Source organism: Rhipicephalus microplus, unplaced genomic scaffold, assembly GCF_043290135.1.
Source record: "Rhipicephalus microplus isolate Deutch F79 unplaced genomic scaffold, USDA_Rmic scaffold_18, whole genome shotgun sequence".
In the NCBI taxonomy this organism is placed as follows: Eukaryota; Metazoa; Arthropoda; class Arachnida; order Ixodida; family Ixodidae; genus Rhipicephalus; species Rhipicephalus microplus.
Genome location: NW_027464591.1, coordinates 6312176 through 6329550, shown reverse-complemented (window position 1 = coordinate 6329550; position 17375 = coordinate 6312176). Strand labels below are relative to the sequence as shown.

At 48.3% G+C, this 17375-nt stretch overlaps 2 protein-coding genes across 6 annotated transcripts in view; both read right to left on the bottom strand.

Annotated features, from left to right (window-relative positions):
• Positions 1 to 248: 248 nt before the first annotated feature.
• Positions 249 to 6983, bottom strand: LOC142785104 (ribonuclease P protein subunit p25-like protein). 4 transcript variants are annotated; one of them, XR_012888851.1, is made up of 7 exons: positions 5648 to 6983; positions 3720 to 3865; positions 3553 to 3645; positions 2785 to 2819; positions 2570 to 2686; positions 1936 to 2093; positions 249 to 422 (listed from the first exon to the last, which is right to left on the bottom strand). XR_012888851.1 is itself a non-coding variant. In XM_075883527.1 (6 exons), exons 1-6 carry the CDS (start codon positions 5928 to 5930, stop codon positions 296 to 298), a joined length of 801 nt encoding a protein of 266 aa, XP_075739642.1. In that variant the 5' UTR covers positions 5931 to 6979; the 3' UTR covers positions 249 to 295. The 4 variants fall into 4 exon arrangements, 3 of the variants coding, with proteins under 3 accessions (XP_075739642.1, XP_075739644.1, XP_075739643.1); XM_075883527.1 differs by lacking the exon at positions 1936 to 2093 and having other exon boundaries at positions 5648 to 6979; XM_075883529.1 differs by lacking the exons at positions 1936 to 2093; positions 5648 to 6983 and adding an exon at positions 4252 to 5633.
• Positions 6984 to 12004: 5021 nt separating this feature from the next.
• LOC142785105 (uncharacterized) overlaps positions 12005 to 17375 on the bottom strand; it is a 33174-nt gene continuing 27803 nt past the window's right edge. For both annotated transcript variants that reach the window (XM_075883534.1, XM_075883535.1), the window contains one exon: positions 12005 to 17375. This exon is cut by the window's right edge. The gene's annotated coding sequence lies outside the window, so the exon portion shown is untranslated.

Below are 17375 nucleotides of genomic sequence, written 5' to 3'. Positions count from 1 at the left end.
TGTTTTCTTGAGTAATTTTTCTGCACATTTTCGCTATAAGAACGTAGTATACTAGTCTGCACTTTTTATTCTGTCTCTGCACTAATACATAGTAGCCTGGAAAACTTGCCTATTTAGTATGTTTGTCACTCGGTGTTCGGAAGTTCATATATAAAGCCAGTGCAGTGCTCATCTCTCTCAAACAGGCTGCTTATAATCAATGGAATACGAGTTATTTGCATTTCTTCTAGCGAGACAACTTAAGCAGAAAACATTGAGAATGGCTTTATTTACAAGTACGTTCTCCACTGTACATTCACTGCTCTTCAGACTGCTGTGTTTTCTGTCTGCGAGGTGTCCTCTTTGGGAACTGTTTCTTTCTCGGCTTCATTGACTTCTGTTCTGTAGACCAGCTGCCATCGGTGCATCCGGGTGCCTGGTACCTGAAGAAATGGAAACAACGGATGACGACAGAAGATTGGCTCCTGTGAACTGTTACTGCAAACAACAGTTCAATAAGTTAGTAGAGGCTATAATTTTATTCAGACATTGGTAATGATCAATCAATTTCACGGTTTAAAAGTCATAAATCAGCTAAGACTAAGTTATTTTTCTGATCAATTTTGTAATTAATTTCAGAACTTACGTTGGTTGGCTATCACTGAAGGTCAGTCTCATTTTACACGAGATCACAACAAGGGTTACGTGCATTGTAGTTGCACTCGGTTGTGGTGTCTGTAACCACTATCACGCAAAATAAAAAAATTGCCAAGAACATAATAAGATTTGAACCCAGGTCCTCTGTGTGCCAGTCAAGTATTCTATCACTGAGCTCGTCGGTTCTTGGAACGCTGTTGTAAACTGACCATGGGCAGGCTTCGTGTCGGGAAAGGAACCGCATTAATGTGTGTAATACAGCGCTTTAGAACTGCTAAAAAACAGGCACGCGTCGCACATTTTGAATCGCATAACGAGTGGGTTATTGAATGGTACAACCCCCTTCACTATAGCACTAGGCATAATTCTTCCACGTTGTCGGCCACAGCATAATAAATTGCGCAATATTATTTGCAAGTGTGTAGCAGGTGCCACACTTATCTAAAGAATGACGTAAGATGATCTAGTGAATGCCTCCCTACAACACAAATAATTTGGGGCATAGTGGGTACCCTGCAAGTGTTCATGTAGCTGTTACCCAAATAGTGTTCAAAAAAGGCTCTGAAAGGCCGCTCTTCAGCTTTTGCTGTGACTGCGCTGCGTGTCCCACGCAGGCAGGGCAGCTTTTTTTTTTTTTTGACACTCGAAAATATTGGGACCTGAATGCTGGGATGACATCATGAATTTGACGCTTTTACTTTTTTGCAGGGGTGAAGGACAGTGGCTGAACCAAACTTCCCGAACCTTGCCACCTCGTGCCTCTAGCTCCATTCTGACACACCATCAATTTTCACCAATAAAATGCCAGGTCTGTGAGAAACGCACAGCACACCTGCAGTGAAAGCTGGAAGAGCAGCCTTTCCAAGCCCAATGTAAACTCCCGCGAGGCGACTACTGCAAGTGTAGTTGTCGCACACTGCATCACAATCATCATTTCACAATGTAGGGAAGTGCCCAACAAATTGCATCATATCACAGAATAGGAAGATGCCCCCTGCACATGTATAAGGTGTTACTTGTGTAGCTTAGTGAAGAAAGAAAAACTTAAAACTGCCAGCTGGCTTTCATATCAGTGTTACCTTAAATAGTTTGATTGATCAATGTCATCTTTCCTTTGACCACGAAAGAGAAAATATTTCTGAATGGAACCATGGGCTGCCAACCTTCATGGCTGCGTATCAACTGAATCCTTTTCGTAGGGAAGCACTGTAGTATGTGAAAAGTGAAGGCTACCAAAAAATTCAGGAGCTTTTCCCAAATTGGGGAAAGCGAAGCATGGCATGGGTATGACTGACTTACTGCTTTTCATTTCTTTCTTTCTTCGTCCCTAACACACTGTTTTCAGCTGGAATCACCATGGTGTCTTTCATGCTCTTTCTATGTTAATCAGTCAGCAGAACAGCCCAATGAAAGGACCATCATGCAATCATTCAATTTTCTTGGAAGTCTGGATTTTTCTGAAATGTGAAATTCCTGATATCAACCTTAGGCGTTGCCCAGCAATTTGCTTTTAGTCCACCAACGTGAAATATTTCTACGAAGCGCCCACTGCAAGTGAACTGTTGGCCAATTGTTTCTTTCATTGTTGCTAGAACACATCCATGTCCTTCAGTTCAGTTCACAATGGGCAAGCATTAGCGTGTGGCCTAATGTTCGAGGCACTCTCTTTCATACCGGGAGGACCTAAGTGCAAATACCCGACAAGGAAAGAAAATTTGCTTTGTTTTATTCATTACTTCTTTGGTAGCCATGGGTGAGGAGGTCTCTAGGAACACCACCAGCTGCACAGGTCAGTCAATACGAGCTTGGCTTAATGCGTAAAATTCAGATAAACATCTCCTTCATTCAATAAACAGGACATGCAGCAAAACCATACTTGCGCGCATCGCCCACTGCCTACAATGCAGCTTTAGCCAAAGTCGGCACTACTTACCCTAGCTGCGTTGTATCAACTGGATCTTTGCTCAGAAGTATGTGCATTGTCGGTATTTCTCGGACAATTTTCAACCTGTCAAATTCCGGTGACTTAGGTTCCCAGCAGTCTTCGACTCTACATGACAAAAATTAATGGCAATAAGAACCCTTGTCCATTTCACCAAAGTGTGTGAGAACGAACACAATCACTTTAAAAGACATGGCACTACTCACTTCTTGTACAGGATCTTGTTCACTTGATGCACCCCCTGTATGTGTATAAACTCGATTAGTACCTTCTCAAATGAATTATCAGATGAAGCATAAAGTAAAACGGCATGCAAAAAAAGATATGAGAAACATATAAGGCAACAGCTTATCATGTGTTGTGCACAGTGTGCTACTTTCCTTGTTCTTAAATGATTTGTCACGAGCATTCTCATATGCCAATTTGACTTGCTTCGACAAACATGACAAAAAAAAAAAAAAAGCACCGCCCCCCCCCCCCCTGTCACTTCTGCCTAGAGTTGTAGAACACTCTGCTAGTGAATAAGAAATACTTGATTTAATGACAGACTGACTTATGTTCTACAGCAAAGTGCCACTGCTTAGCCTCTTCTACATGAACAAAACATTGATGAGAGGAGCTCATTCATTGTACTTTTTTTCTTTCACTCTGCCATGGATTAGTTCGCTTGGTCTCGGCATCTTTCAGTGTTTGTGGGAGACTGTGCCATGCATATCGTTCGGAAACAAATGTAGACACCAGTTCATACGCAAAGATGAGTTAAAAAATTTTGGCAAGAAATGTAAAAAAAAATCAATTTGGACAGCTTTAGTCTAAATCGGGGTTAAATATGACACGAAAGGAGTTATGATGAGCCACATTTTCCTGCAGACCACACATTCTTGTGTATCTTGAATCTAGAGAGTGCTGCAAGGTCGCACTTTATTTCCTTACAGCACTCTTTAGACAAGCTTTGCAAGAAAAGAGGGACCTGCCTTGTGCTTTCGCTTCATAATTTCGACGCACGAGATGGTTTTTGCTAGAGCGTGACCAGAGCCGGTGAACACCATCTGCCTTTTTGCTTCGTCCTGTAAAACAAACAGCGTTGGCGAATAGACTCTCGAAAATAACTTACCCTCGTTTATATTGCTTGAATACTCACCTTGAAAGCTTTTTTGGCATACTCTAGCAGGTTTCTAAGCTTGCTGTTGGGCTGAACTTTCATGTGAACAAAGTCATCTCGAAGATCTTTGAAAGGTGGTGGGTCGACACTTTCTTCGGTCGATTCCCCTTTCGTATAGTTCTCCACTGAAAAAGAAAGAAAGAACAGATGCCTAGTGGCATAAGGCTGAAGCTTTATGCTAAGATAGGGGCAGGCGCAGAGGAATTCAACCACATTTGATGAGCGTAATTAAAGAGAGGACGGCGGAGTGGATTGGAGTAGCGCGCTCTGTAATACTCCAAGCTGGCGATGACATTCGATGCCAAAAAAAGAACGAACGCGGTTTTAACTACTACCAGTAATTTTGAACCACTGGGTAAGGTGATCGTTCTGTCCTGGACATAAATGTGGCGAATGATGACGGTGTGTGAATTGTGAGGAGTCGACGAGCTTAAACGGTGTATGCATTGTCAAGGCTGTCGAAATTAAAAGCGTTCGCAAATGAAGGCGATGATGTCGAAACAGTGCATACAAAATTTTTAAGCCGAGTTGCAGCGAGCTGCAACTTACTTGTAGATCAATTCTCGGAGTGCCCTGCGGTCAAGATGAGTAGTCTTATAACAACCGTCGCTAGAGCGGAGGCTTTGTGTCAGCAGCCTTTGTGCAACAGCCTAACCTACTCTTGTGTCGCTAAACTAAGCATAGACACTATTCAGGACAGCGATAAGTTTGCATTTTCTCTCCCGGCTCTATGAATGCTCGTTCCAACGCCTGTTGCTCGTTCGCACTCAAGAAAGCCGCCGTTACTGATGCGTCTTGGCTACAAATTCTTCTTGCGCAATCAGTTTCGATTTCGCTCAAGGTTCATTTATTTGCAAGTGTTGTAATATCTAAAAATACTTATGGCGTGAAAAAGTGCACTATAATTTTATAGTATAACTATCTGCCTTCAAGTTGCTAAATAAAAAGTTGAAGTTAAGGAGTATTTTCTAAAACTCAGCCGCAACGTGGCGCAGTGGTGTGCCAGGCCAGGCGCCACTTTCGAGATTTTTCACACAGCAGACGACTCATGCTTGCCGCTGTGTCTATGAGATAGATGTTGTGTGTAGTTCCCTGACCTTCCTCGGTTCTCGTGCGTTGCAATACTGTGGCATTGGAAGTTTCCTCTACTTTTGCGTGCTCCATGGAATACCATGGACTTGTGCAAGTGACCGGGCAGCAGCACGTTGTTACTACGTGCTGATAACGCGACGAACGCAACCAATTGTGTCGCTCTGCCGTGGTGCCATTGGCGTTAGAAGGGTGTTTCAAAAGGGGCTCTTGCCCCTCTCGAGCTACAGGAACCCTTGCACCACACCCAAGCTACGCCAGTGCCCCCGCCCCCTTCCCTCACCACGAGGCAACACAGGCTTGCACACCCCAATAGGAAATCCTGCCGATGAACATGCGAGGTTCAGCTGCAAATATGCTGCTCAGTTACAACTCAAAGTCGCTGTCTGACCTCGTCCACAACGGGTGCATTACCGAAGTGGCGAGAACCATCGGCGCTATCCGACGCTTACTTCACAAACGATGTTGGTTACCATCTTAGTGTGCATCTCGCGGATATCATCGGCTCTCTGATTCGCGGGACACACTTCGGGATGCGGGGCCAATTAGACGGCTGCAAAGCAGCGGGGACTCATAATTACGTCACCAGTGGTCTCGTGAAGCAACCACGGGTGAAGATCTTTGTCGTCGTCGCTGCAATGGTAGGCCGTACGTAATTTACCGCATGTAAGTGACTGGCTTTTCCTAGCTATCCGTAAAGTTAGCGACAGAGCAAACAATCAATCGCTGATGTGGCAGCCAAGTTACCTCGTGTTTTTCGCACCTGTGGCCGTCCTCACAGTATCTAATCACGTAAGCTAAACACTGGTTTATCTTACCGACCGTGCAAGTCCGCCACATCCAGGCATTCATTGAAAGGCCGCTGCAGCCGTGGCGACTGAATAATGCTGACGGAGAAGTTCTGTGCAGGCACCGCGTGTTCTTAAATGACATCGGTAAGGCGTGCTCCCATGTTGGAACTGTGAGCCTCTCAAACTCGGTAGTACGACGCCGATTCGTCCATGTCTTCGCGGTGAGTTTTGCTAAGCTATAGAGCTCTGCGCCACGATGACAGCTTCGTTGTCTTCGCTCACGCTCGTAGCTTGACTTTTGGCACCACATAGAAGACTACCCGTTGATAATTTTCGTCGTTGAGCTTGCTGTTTGTGCGGTACAGTGCTGTTGATCTTCGTTGTTTTGATGCACTTTCATGAGTAACAATGTACTGCTGCACGGTTATTTATACAAGTCCATACAGCACGCCGTAGTAGTGGAAACTTCCAGCGCTGCCGCATTGTAAATGGAAGCACCAAAAACACGGAAGGCTAAAGAACGCCACGAAAACCTCATAAACACAGCAAACACAGTGGCAATTGCAATGGTCGTCTGCTGCGTGACCTCAAAAATGGCACATGCTAGGCGCACCGCGGCGCCACATCGCGGCTGAGTTTCAGTGCATTAACTGCCGCAAGGTATGATCCGCCTTGATGTGGAGTTAGTGTGCGAAAGCGACAGGTGCTGTATGCTGTGTTGGGGGCTGGCTGGTCCCGACGAAGCAGAAGAAGAAGACGGCCGACGGAGATGTACGCGACCGGCGGGGACGCCGACCAGCCAGAACACGCGGTTTGGCGCGAAGCGCCTAAGAAAAGGACAACAACCGCACTCCACGGTTACCCGACACACACACTGGTTTTATTTTACAGTCGCCTTGAAATCCTAGATACCAGAGCAGCGCCCCCTGGCATCCTCACATCTCATTTCGAAACCGAAACCGAAAACCCAGAACACAACACTGTACAATCTTAGTATTGTTGTAAAAAAAAAACGTACGTTAACAAAAAACGTCCCGTATATAAATGCAATTAAATTACATGCACCCCCCCTCATAAAACTATTTCGAGACGTTTATCTTGTCACATTCATGTGGAACAGTCGTGCAGAGTGACCTTGACAAAATAGTACATCGGCGTCTGCTCTAGCAGATGAGCGCTAGTACTACTACGCGTAATAAGATCTGCTTCTTTTTTCAAACAAAACAAATCGAATATTGAACATAGTAAAGTTGAAAATACAAGGCTAAAACGTTGCTCGCTGTATTTTGGTGTCTACTTCACACCGAAACAGGGGAAAGAAATTGCGTTTTTACAGCCGATTCGCCGTGTGTGTGTGTGTGTGTGTGTGTGTGTGTGTGTGTGTGTGTGTGTGTGTGTGTGTGTGTGTGTGTGTGTGTGTGTGTGTGTGTGTGTGTGTGTACAATAAAAATTATCATCATCACTATATCAGGCACTGTGCTTGAGCGTGCGCTGTACAGTCAGATAACACCTATGGTACAGTGCCTTACATTCTAGGCACTGTAACTCAAGGACCACCGAAAACGTGACACAAGCAGTCTGTACACATGCTTAAAAGAAGTTAAAACGTATACCGGCCAGCTCCGCTGTCACAATGCATTGAGGGGCTTACTTCAGCTAAGCATATTTTTTTTTAAACAGTGAAGCGGTTCTTATAGTCGAGCCTTGCATGTCCAGGGGCCGTCGTAGATCGCAAACGGGTATGGGTCACAGAAAGCGAGTAGATCCCACTGCGTATATCTGTCACTACATACCACCACTCACTACTCTCATTGCAACGCCCACTATTAACTCCCGCCAATTACTTTCACTTCATTCCCGCTTCACTCAACCCTACTGCATTCGAATTCCGCTTCATTCAACCAGGTAAAATAATTTGCGAGGTGAAGGCTTCTTTGCATCGCTTTTTCATCAGTGTTCGCCATGCGGAGCTGGCTGAATTTCTTTTTTGTTGAACAGTTTAAGAAAACACCGCATTTTTGCATGACAGGTCTATTCTGCATTACGCGCACTTTGGGAACATCAGCAAGACAGATACAAATTTTAGAAAAAAAATACTACAAAATCGGGCTGCATATCGTTCGTTACAACCCTTTCTGAAGCCTGCCCGTGTAACTTGGGCGCACGCATACTTTTCAGCCACGAGACCTCTACGGTAATATGTTTTATAACTACAGTGTACTTCTAATATACTGTACTTACAACGTAGCTGCTGATGTCCAACAAGCTCTCGCCAGTTACTTCAGGGTGCTCCTGGGAGGCCCTAAAAGACATATGATTGGTACCTCCATGTGAACCTCAAAACCTAGGCTCTACAGGGCGCATCCACCGAGGCCATCCTTAAGTGTCAGGGGTGTAGGCAGAATTTTTTTTTTCGGAAGGGGGGGGGGGGTCGTTTGAAGGGGGGAGGGGCTTGGAGGCAGATGTTGTCGAGTGTCATTTTGGGGCCATGGCGAAAAAAATTGGAGAGTGGGGGGGGGGGGGGGGGGCACGACAAAGGCTCAGTGTGTGACACCCTGGCTGCGCCACTGGTGTCAACATACTTTTAGTTTAATAAGATTTATTTCTTCTCATCCATAAACCCACCACCGCTTCACTAAAAATGAAATTCCCGCGTGCAAAACCGTGGGCTACAGAAACAGGGCATACACCAGTATACTCACTTAGAGATACAAGTAGTTGAGCCAGTTGGTATGTAAGTAGTATTCATCCTTAAAAAACAAAAAAAAACAGGACGTACCAAATAGTTAAGCTTTCTGTTATTGTAAGCTTTATTTCTAGTACTCTGAGCCATTTTCCAATGTCTACTTGTCCGAACAGTCCGGCTTCCTTGGCTTCTTTAATTGCTGTGTTTGTTCCGCGCTAAGACTGTGTCAAAAAGTAAAACAAAGAAAAAACATGGACAAAAAAGAACATCGCTCATATTTCTGTCATGAAATTTGATATAACACGAAAGTGAAACGAGTATCCACACAGGTAGCTGAGCGATTACTGTGCATTGGTTCGCCAAAAGGGCGGAGGAATGAATGGTATAGCAACAAACTGTAATGACACGCGAAGAACGGCAAGCAGCTCGACATATAGGACGCACGGAAGGAACATACACAGGGCAAGTGAGCACTAACAACTGTCACAGCTTGACATTTAGAGCGCTCTGACTCTGCTCAGACATAAAGAAGGACGCACCAATATGAACATACAAGCATACATAGGACGAGCGTGATTGGATTGGATAAACTTTTATTTGGCCCTCCAAAACACAGATCACTGTGTTGCGGGCAGCTCCCACGTGGGGACTGAGATGCTAAGCTCCTCAGCCGCCTCGCGGGCTTGGTGGACAGCCCCGAGCTGATCTGCCAAGGACGAGCTGTGGATTGCCGCCTCCCATCTGGCAGAGGTGATGTACGAGCGTGAACTGTCAGAATTGTTACTTGTTTGTGTGCGGGCAGAGCTCGCTCCTATCGCAAACGTCACAGCCGAAGCGAGTGAAGTGCGCTTCGGCTGCGCTTCGACGCATGGAAACGCGTGGGGCAATGACCTTTTAAGCGCGCTCTTTGCGCCATCTCGCTATCGATGAAAAAAACAGGCCGAAGTTACCGATCCACTTGATTAACAATGAATACGAGGGTCGTTTTAGCTAATACGTGATTTTATAATGACGTTTTGCATCGCTTTTCCTTTTCTCTGCGTGTCATCTGTAAATGTGCGCTGTGTACTACCTGACTTCTTTTCCGAAACGTTCAGCTCACAACAAAAGTGTATTCCTTTTAGAAGTTACCGAGCTCTGAGTGCTCTAACCACCGTATTCACAAACCTAACTCCACGGACTGAATGATGATGAGTGGGGCGAAGCGTTTGTCAGTCCGTCCACGATTTAATCTATCTTTTCATTCTTGCTTCCGTCAGTCCATGCGTTCATTCGTCCCCCCGTGTTGCCGTCCATGCGACCATCCGTTTCCGTGCGACCGTCCGTTCACCCGTGCTTCCGTCACTGCGTGCGTCCGTGCGTCAGTCCGTCCGTCAATCTAGTGAACACTCCAAGTACCGCTATCTCGCATCTTTTCAGCATATATTCATCATATAGAAGTACCGCCATCCAGCGGAAATTCCAATGACTAAATGAGAGTTGGCTATCTACTACTATACGACAACGACTACTACTAGATACATCGTGGACGCACGACACACAGCATAACGAACTTCGCCCCTAAAAACTATGAACCATCTCTCTGAAAGGAACCCCGATGGGTTGCGAATCAGCAGCGGTGCGCACGGCATTGACCCTGTTGAAACGGGCGTCGACGCGGGTGCTGGAAGAACGGTTTGAAGCGAAACTCAGTGTAGCGTTCATGAGTATGCGTTTGTTTGCAACGCAAAGACACTGGAGGTGGTTTGGGTTTCGTGTAAGTTTGATCGCAGATAAACGAGCCGTAATGTTTCCACTCGATGTGCGGTCGAGCGTTGCAGGCGGTGGAGAGGGTGAAGTGAGTGAAAAGTGTGTTGTGAGCTGGTGAAGGAGCCAGCAGCTGCTGTGGGTGAGAAAGAGTGGCGTCAACGCGCACCTTCGACCTGATATACTTGGCATCGTCCCAGCAACAGCGGCGAGGGGAGCGTGGTGCAGCGCGTTGTCAGGGATACATGGATGGACAACGTTACACAGGCTAGTCAAAAAGCTGCTTTGCATTTAAAAAAACACAGCATATCCACGGAGTGAATCATGATGAGTGGGGCGAAGGTTCGAATAGTTTTATTGGCAAACCGTGAATCATCCGCTGGCCGCGTCTGTCCGTCTGCCTGTCTGTCCGTTGGTCTGTATTTCCGTCTGTCCGTCCGCCTGTTCGCATGTCTATCGGTCTGTATGCATGGCCGTCCATCTAGCGAACACTCCAAGTGCCGCCATCTCGCATCTTTTCATCATATATTCGTCGATAGAAGTACTACCATCTAGCGGACATTCCAAGGACTAAAACGAGAGGTGGCTACTACATACAGAAGACGCATGACCCACTTAAGGAGCTTCGCCCATAGACAAGGGAAACGGCGTTTGTGGTATCTTGACTTCTTGTTTGCACTCCCTGTTTTTTACAATGAATACCCCTATGCACCACTGGTCCACTGAAGTGTTTCTAAACGCTGAAGATGTACTGTGCCCTGTTGTCACTGCACTGGATGCGGGCTTTCTAAACGCTGAAAGTGACATTAATACCTATGCTGCTCAAATAGCTCCCTGAGGTCACACACGAAACGCCACGCGCACTGAGCAATTAAGCCGGACAAGACGAGGCATGTTGCGGCGAAAAGAGGTGTGTTAATAATGATTGTTGGGATAGAACGTCCCAAAAGCACAATATTATTATGAAAGACGCTGTAGTGGAGGGTTCGGTAAGCAGACCAGGTGAAAATATTCTTACTGGGAACAACTGAGACCAGTTCAAGTGGTTTGTGGTCTCATTCCCAGTGGAAATCAGTTGCCAGTGAGTTCGAACTGGGACCCGTTGGCAACTGGTCCCCACTGAGACTTTGACCATAAACCGCTTCAACTGGTCCCAGTTGAGACTTATTTAAAACTGCTCTCCACTGGGAATTTGACCATAAACCACTGGAACTGGTCCCAATTGTTTCCAGTTGCCAGAGGACCCCTGCAGTACATATAGACGAGGAAGCCTGGCGTTGAAACTTGCCTTCATTTTTTAAATGAATGGATGGAAATAACTTATACATCCTGTACAAGGTGTAGCCACCTGCATGGCTAATCCCACATTGGGATTGGGAGGTCAAGCCTCCTAGCCCTGTCTTTGGTGTATTGGACAGCCAGGACTTGGTGTATATGGTCGTGAGACTTTATCATATCTGTAAACCGTTCCCGGGAAATGCCACGGCCAAGCAATCCACACTCCCAGAGCATATGCTCAAGCGTGCATACTTCTTTCTTGCACGCCTTGCAAAAAAAGAAGCATTTGCCTAGGACTTAAGTGCGCGACCCTAGACGAGTACCTTTCCGAGCGGTTGTGCTTTCCGACGCGACCAGGCCCACCGAGCTCCCGTGACATGTATGAACCAAACAGACCTGGCCACCCGTTAATAGTAATAATAATAATAATAATAATAATAATAATAAATATTACCTATTTTTTTTTATTATTATTATTAATCTTTTTACTCATACTCGTCGAAGTCTTCGATATTTTTTCCTTCCTCACCTTCTTTCCTCTTTATCCCTTCTAATCTTTGTTCGCTTTGTTTCTTCCCTCCTCCCGAAAGAGTGGGCAGGTGTTGTGCCCCTCCAGGTGGCAGTTGCCAGCTTGCTCTCTCCCTCTTTCCTCTGTGTCCTTGTGTATCTGTGTATGTAAATCGAATAAATAAAGAATTAGATAAACAACATCCATATCTTTCAAATCGTACCATTCTTTTGCCTGTGCCGGTGAGTAATAAGACTGTGGCTGTGATTGTCTAACTGCGACCGCTTGGGCTCTGTTTGTACCGAACCGTGAAAACTCGTCCGGCGCTCCAAGAGCTCCACGTTGGGCAGCCAGTGTGGGGTCTCGACGAGGCGAGCGCCTCGCCATGCTCTTGGAGTGAACGGACACAGCAGACGTGGTTGGTACAAATCAAACAATTAACATACATACATTTATTTAACAAATTTAGACGACGATATCGTCCGCCGAATGATACATCACTTGTCATTAACACGCTAGGACACCCACTCCATGACAAACACGACAAAACTTACAATAAAATGACAAACACACTAACACAACAAAACATACCCAAGGCGGCGGCACCAACGCTTGACTTACCACGAGGGCCCCCGACGCGCAGGCCCGCGGTGCCCCGCGCCGAGGACCCACGCTAGAGACAACCGTTCGCGGCAACTGCCACGCGCAGAAGAGACTCGCTCAACTCTCGCCCGCCACCAAGGCTCGCTTCCGCCAGGGGTCACTGCCAGCGCTACCCCATGACGATGATGATGATGGTGGAGCTCAACGCAAATACAACGCCACCTATCGCCCGGTGGTCGTCACCCGAAATGCGGCTTTGGGGCAAGACACGTGCGCCACACGGTGCAAACAACTTCACAGGGGGTGTCAGCACCCTCATCCCCACAATATTCATAAGTAGACTACGCAGCGGCTGGCAGGAAGGAATCCAATGGCAGTGTTGGTTCGCGTCCAAATCAGAGGGTAAAATGGCGAGTACCCAGCAGTGCCATGCCGGGAGGAATCGTACGCGAACGTCACGTATCATAGGGCAAGGTTCCAATCACGATGGTCGGCCGAGACGTATTTCGATAGCATGTTCGTCATGGTGCAGTTTAAACATTCTGTAAGCCCGTTTGTCTGGGGGTGGTACAATGTCGTGAGCTTATGTTGGGTAGAGCAGGAACACAGGATATCGTGAACCACTTTCGAAAGGAACGTACGGCCTCGGTCTGTAAGCAGTCGGCTATAGTGGCTCCATGCACTAAAATGAGATCGCGTAGTAGAAAATCAGCGACGTCTGTAGCGCAGCTTGTTGGCATATGGCTCGCGTAACTGCATAGCGAGTCAGGTAATCTCTAGCAACCGCGACCCACTTGTTTCCGGTGGCGGATGTTGGGTAGGGACCGAGAAGGTCCAAACCAACACGTAAGAATGGCTCCGATTGGATGTCGATGGGCTGAAGATACCCGGTGAGCTGTGTTGTGGCTGTGGATTGACTACTGTTATTTTCCACGTAACATTTTGGTGGAAGAGCTGGGTGCTCTTTTGACAACGGAGCTACGCAATGGACGCCTCCTTAAGTCTGCTATCATGGCTCCGGGTGAGAATACGTACGCCTTTGCCACCTACCCCGGCAACGACAGCAACCCGGTACGTCGCCCTAACGCAACCCCGTGATCCCGGTAACTTTACTGGAGAGAACAACGCGAATGTGGACGAGTGGCTTAGTATGTACGAGCGCGTTAGCAAGCAATATGGCTGGGACCCAACCGTTATGCTTGCGAATGTCATTTTCTATCTTGACAAGACTCCTCCCATCTGATTTGAGACCCACGAGCACGAAAGCACAAGCTGGGAAATGTTTGAACAACAGCTCCGCGACCTTTTTTGGCAACCCGTTTGGTCAACAGCTTGATGCCCGAAAGCAATTGGCCGTACGTACACAGACGTCAACTGAGCCCTACTTGACTTATATTCAAGACGTCTTAGCGTTGTGTCAAAGGGCTGATCCCAACATGACTGAGGATGACAAGGTATCGCACATTTAAAAAGGAATCGCTGACGATGCGTTCAGCCTGCTTCTATTTACGAACGTAACGACCATCGACGCCGTGATGAAAGACTGCCGCCGTCTCGAGCAGGTGAAGAGTCGACGCATTTTACACCAGTTCCAGCGCCTACCCAACACCTCTACAACGTCGTCTTGCGAAGCTACTCCTTGTCACTGTCTACAACCGAAGACGTGACGCGCATCGTCCGACGTGAACTCGAGGCCGCTTGCCCGGCTGCCAACAAACCGACATTGCCCGACGCCTCAACGCCAGCTCTCTCCTTGATCCAGGCTGTTGTCCGCCAGGAATTCGCTAACCTGGGTATCCTGTCCACTGCACCCACCCTGGATAATACTGATCCCTCGATAGCTTTTGTGGACATGAGACGTCGCCGTTCGTACTCTCTTCAAACCAAGAACCCGTCTGAATGGCGAACAGCTGATGATAAGCCAATCTGAATCCGCTGTGGTCGTGCGGGACACATCGCTCGTTACTGCCGCAGCCAGTGGCCATCTATGCCTTCTGGCTCGTACCCCACGTACAGTAACTCATTCCCTCCACCGAACCACCGTTATACGACCCGCACTGAGTCTACAGCATTCACTGCCCCTGAGGACTACAGCAATCCTCTGTTGCCCTTACGTTTGAACCGGAACACCCTTGAAGTATATGTTGATGCCACACCTGTTATAGCTTTGATTGATACGGGCACTCACGTCTCTATTATGAGTTCGCATTTTCGTCGTCGCATGAAGAAGGTCCTCACGCCCCCCTTGACCAGTGTCGTCCAAGTTGCAGATGGCGCAACAGTCCCTGTCATCGGTAGGTGCACCGCTCAACTTACCGTAGCCGGTCATCAAGTGGTCGTCCTTTTAGATGCGAAAGCATCTTATACCCGCGCCTTGTAGTGCGCCGTCCGCGCCGTCCGCACCGCTTCTCGAACATTCGACAGCTGACGCGCGCGCATGCACCGTCGCGCCGTCGCCCACTCTTCCACCATCTGTGCATCCCTTCCTCCTCTACACACAGCGCGCGCTTCACTCCTCCACCATCTGTGCACCCTTCCTTCTCTACACACCGCGTTCGACATCTACAATTCTCCTGATTCTCCAGTGGACGCGCATGTGGCGTCGCGCTTCGAGAACATTCAACAGCTGACAGTGCATGCGCCGTCGCGCTGTATATATACTCAAGGTCGGCGCTCGCTCGCTCAGTTGCCGCTCGTCGGTTGGTTTGTACGGCGCGTCGACGTCCAAGGTCGCGGTGAAATGAATTCCAACGAATCCACAAACACAATGATCGACGTCCCTTCGACCAGCGCCGCCCTTTCGCATACGTGTGTACGTGTTCACTCATTTAACACCCCCTCCTACAACCACGTTAACCAATTTAGCCATCGACCCAAGTAAGTCGCAATTTAACACCCCATTTCACAACCACGTTAACCAATTTAGCCATCGACCCAAGTAAGTCGCACTTTAACACCCCGTTAACCAATTATATGCTCCGCATCCTCCTCAGTGTTCCCCCGAGGGAAGCTGCGGGCAATTTTTTTACCTTCCTTGCAACATGTCCCCACGACCTCATACTAGGCCTCGATTTTCTTGCCGCCAATTCTGCTTTGATTGATTGCTCCGCTGGCGTGCTCCGCCTTGAACTGCCACAAATCAGTGACACTCGTACCAACCTACATGCCGATTACAATGCAGCGACGTTGTTCACCTGCCCTCCAAAATTGTGACGTACATCGATTTCCTGTGCTCACCAGCTGTGCCCGGCGGTGACTATTACGCTATATACGCCTCTCACCGACGTACTCGTTGCGCATAATGTGGCAGTTCTCTACACGGTGCTCAGCAGTGTCAGATAACAGAACTTGTTTACCCCTTGTAAATTTTGGATTCATGAATCAAGTGCTCCCACAAGGCATTTCTGTGGCCCACCTGTGCCCGTTGCTTGATTCACAAACCGAAGTGCTTGCCTTAGACACCCTTTTTTCAACGCAGCGCACACTGCTCGCAGCACATTCCGGGAGCCGAAACCACGTAACAATATGAAGCTAGCGAAACGGCCGCGAACGTGCTATAAGCGTAGCATGTAGTCATGTTTTACATGAAATCCATATCATGATTCTCATATTTGGACGTGTCATTTACATTCACCGTCCATTCACGTCACGTAATACCAAATTTAGTATGTGTAGAACTAGTGAAACGGCCACGAGAACGCTATGAGCGTAGCATGTAGTCATGTTTTACATGAAACGCATATTATGATTATCAGGTTTGGACGTGTCATTTACCTTCGTCGTCTATTCACTTCCCGTAATACCAAATTTGGTACATGTGGAGCTAGCGCAACGGCGGCGAGCGCGCCATGAATGGTCCAATATACTCAGACGCAATGTTAGTTGCTAGCGTTTTGCTAGCGGGGCGACGCCACGCTAGCAAAACGCTAGCACTCTATAGTGCGATGCCAGGCGCGAGCGGCACGACCAGCGTCCGTCGGCGCAGGTGGCAACCGGCGCGAAATTCGACATGCTGCATTTCGGGGGGGGGGGCACTGCAGGCGCGCGATGATGTAGGATGTGCTATGCTTTGGCTTCGCTGATTTTCGGCTAGAACCACGGGCAACTTCACAGTACCCTGTCAAGATCAGCATCAATCGTTTCGGCGACTCACAGGCAACACGTGGATACCAGTGGCACCCAGGTGGGCCGGTTTTTAACAACTTTACGGCCGATCATCACCCGACCACGTTGGCGACGCCGTTAAGCCAAACGGCGATGCCGACGCCCGGTGGCGTGGGACCGGCTTTCCGAGGCAACATGGACGCTACTCTCATGCAGCGTGGATACGACCCACATGCCATGACGTGGGAGACGATTACGACTTCTGAAACGCCAAACTCTGCTTCTTCACCGAGGTTTCGTAGCCAAGCTCTCAACGACGCGGTTGAACGCCGCTCGCAAGCCAACGCCAAGAAGGCGGCGTCCACCGCTGCCCCGGCATCCGGCACGCCAGTTGACAAGACGCAGCCTCCCGGTTCGCGCGCTGTGGGACGCAAGGGCAAGAGAATAAACATTTATTAATAACAAATGCACACTGAGCCTTCTTTGGGTGGGGCCCTCAGTCCAGGGCTCCATTGCCTTGCGCGACCCTGCGAGCCCGCTGGACCAGCTGCTGCTGTTCCTGCCGGCGTAAGCTGAGCAGTGCAGACTCCCAAGAGGAAGGGGTGGGATTGGGAATGGGAGGCACGCCCTGTGGGGCAGAGCATTCTCACGTGGAGTGGTACACCGTGAGGATTCGCTCGCAGGATTTCAAGCTGGACAATTGTGCCCTCGCGATCTCCGGCATCAGCGTAGCTCCCGCTGACTGGTTCGCCCTCCGCGGTCTCCTGACGCCGTGCAGCTCTCGCATTGTGGCGCCCCGCCCTTGGACTGCTTCGACCGGATCCCCACCT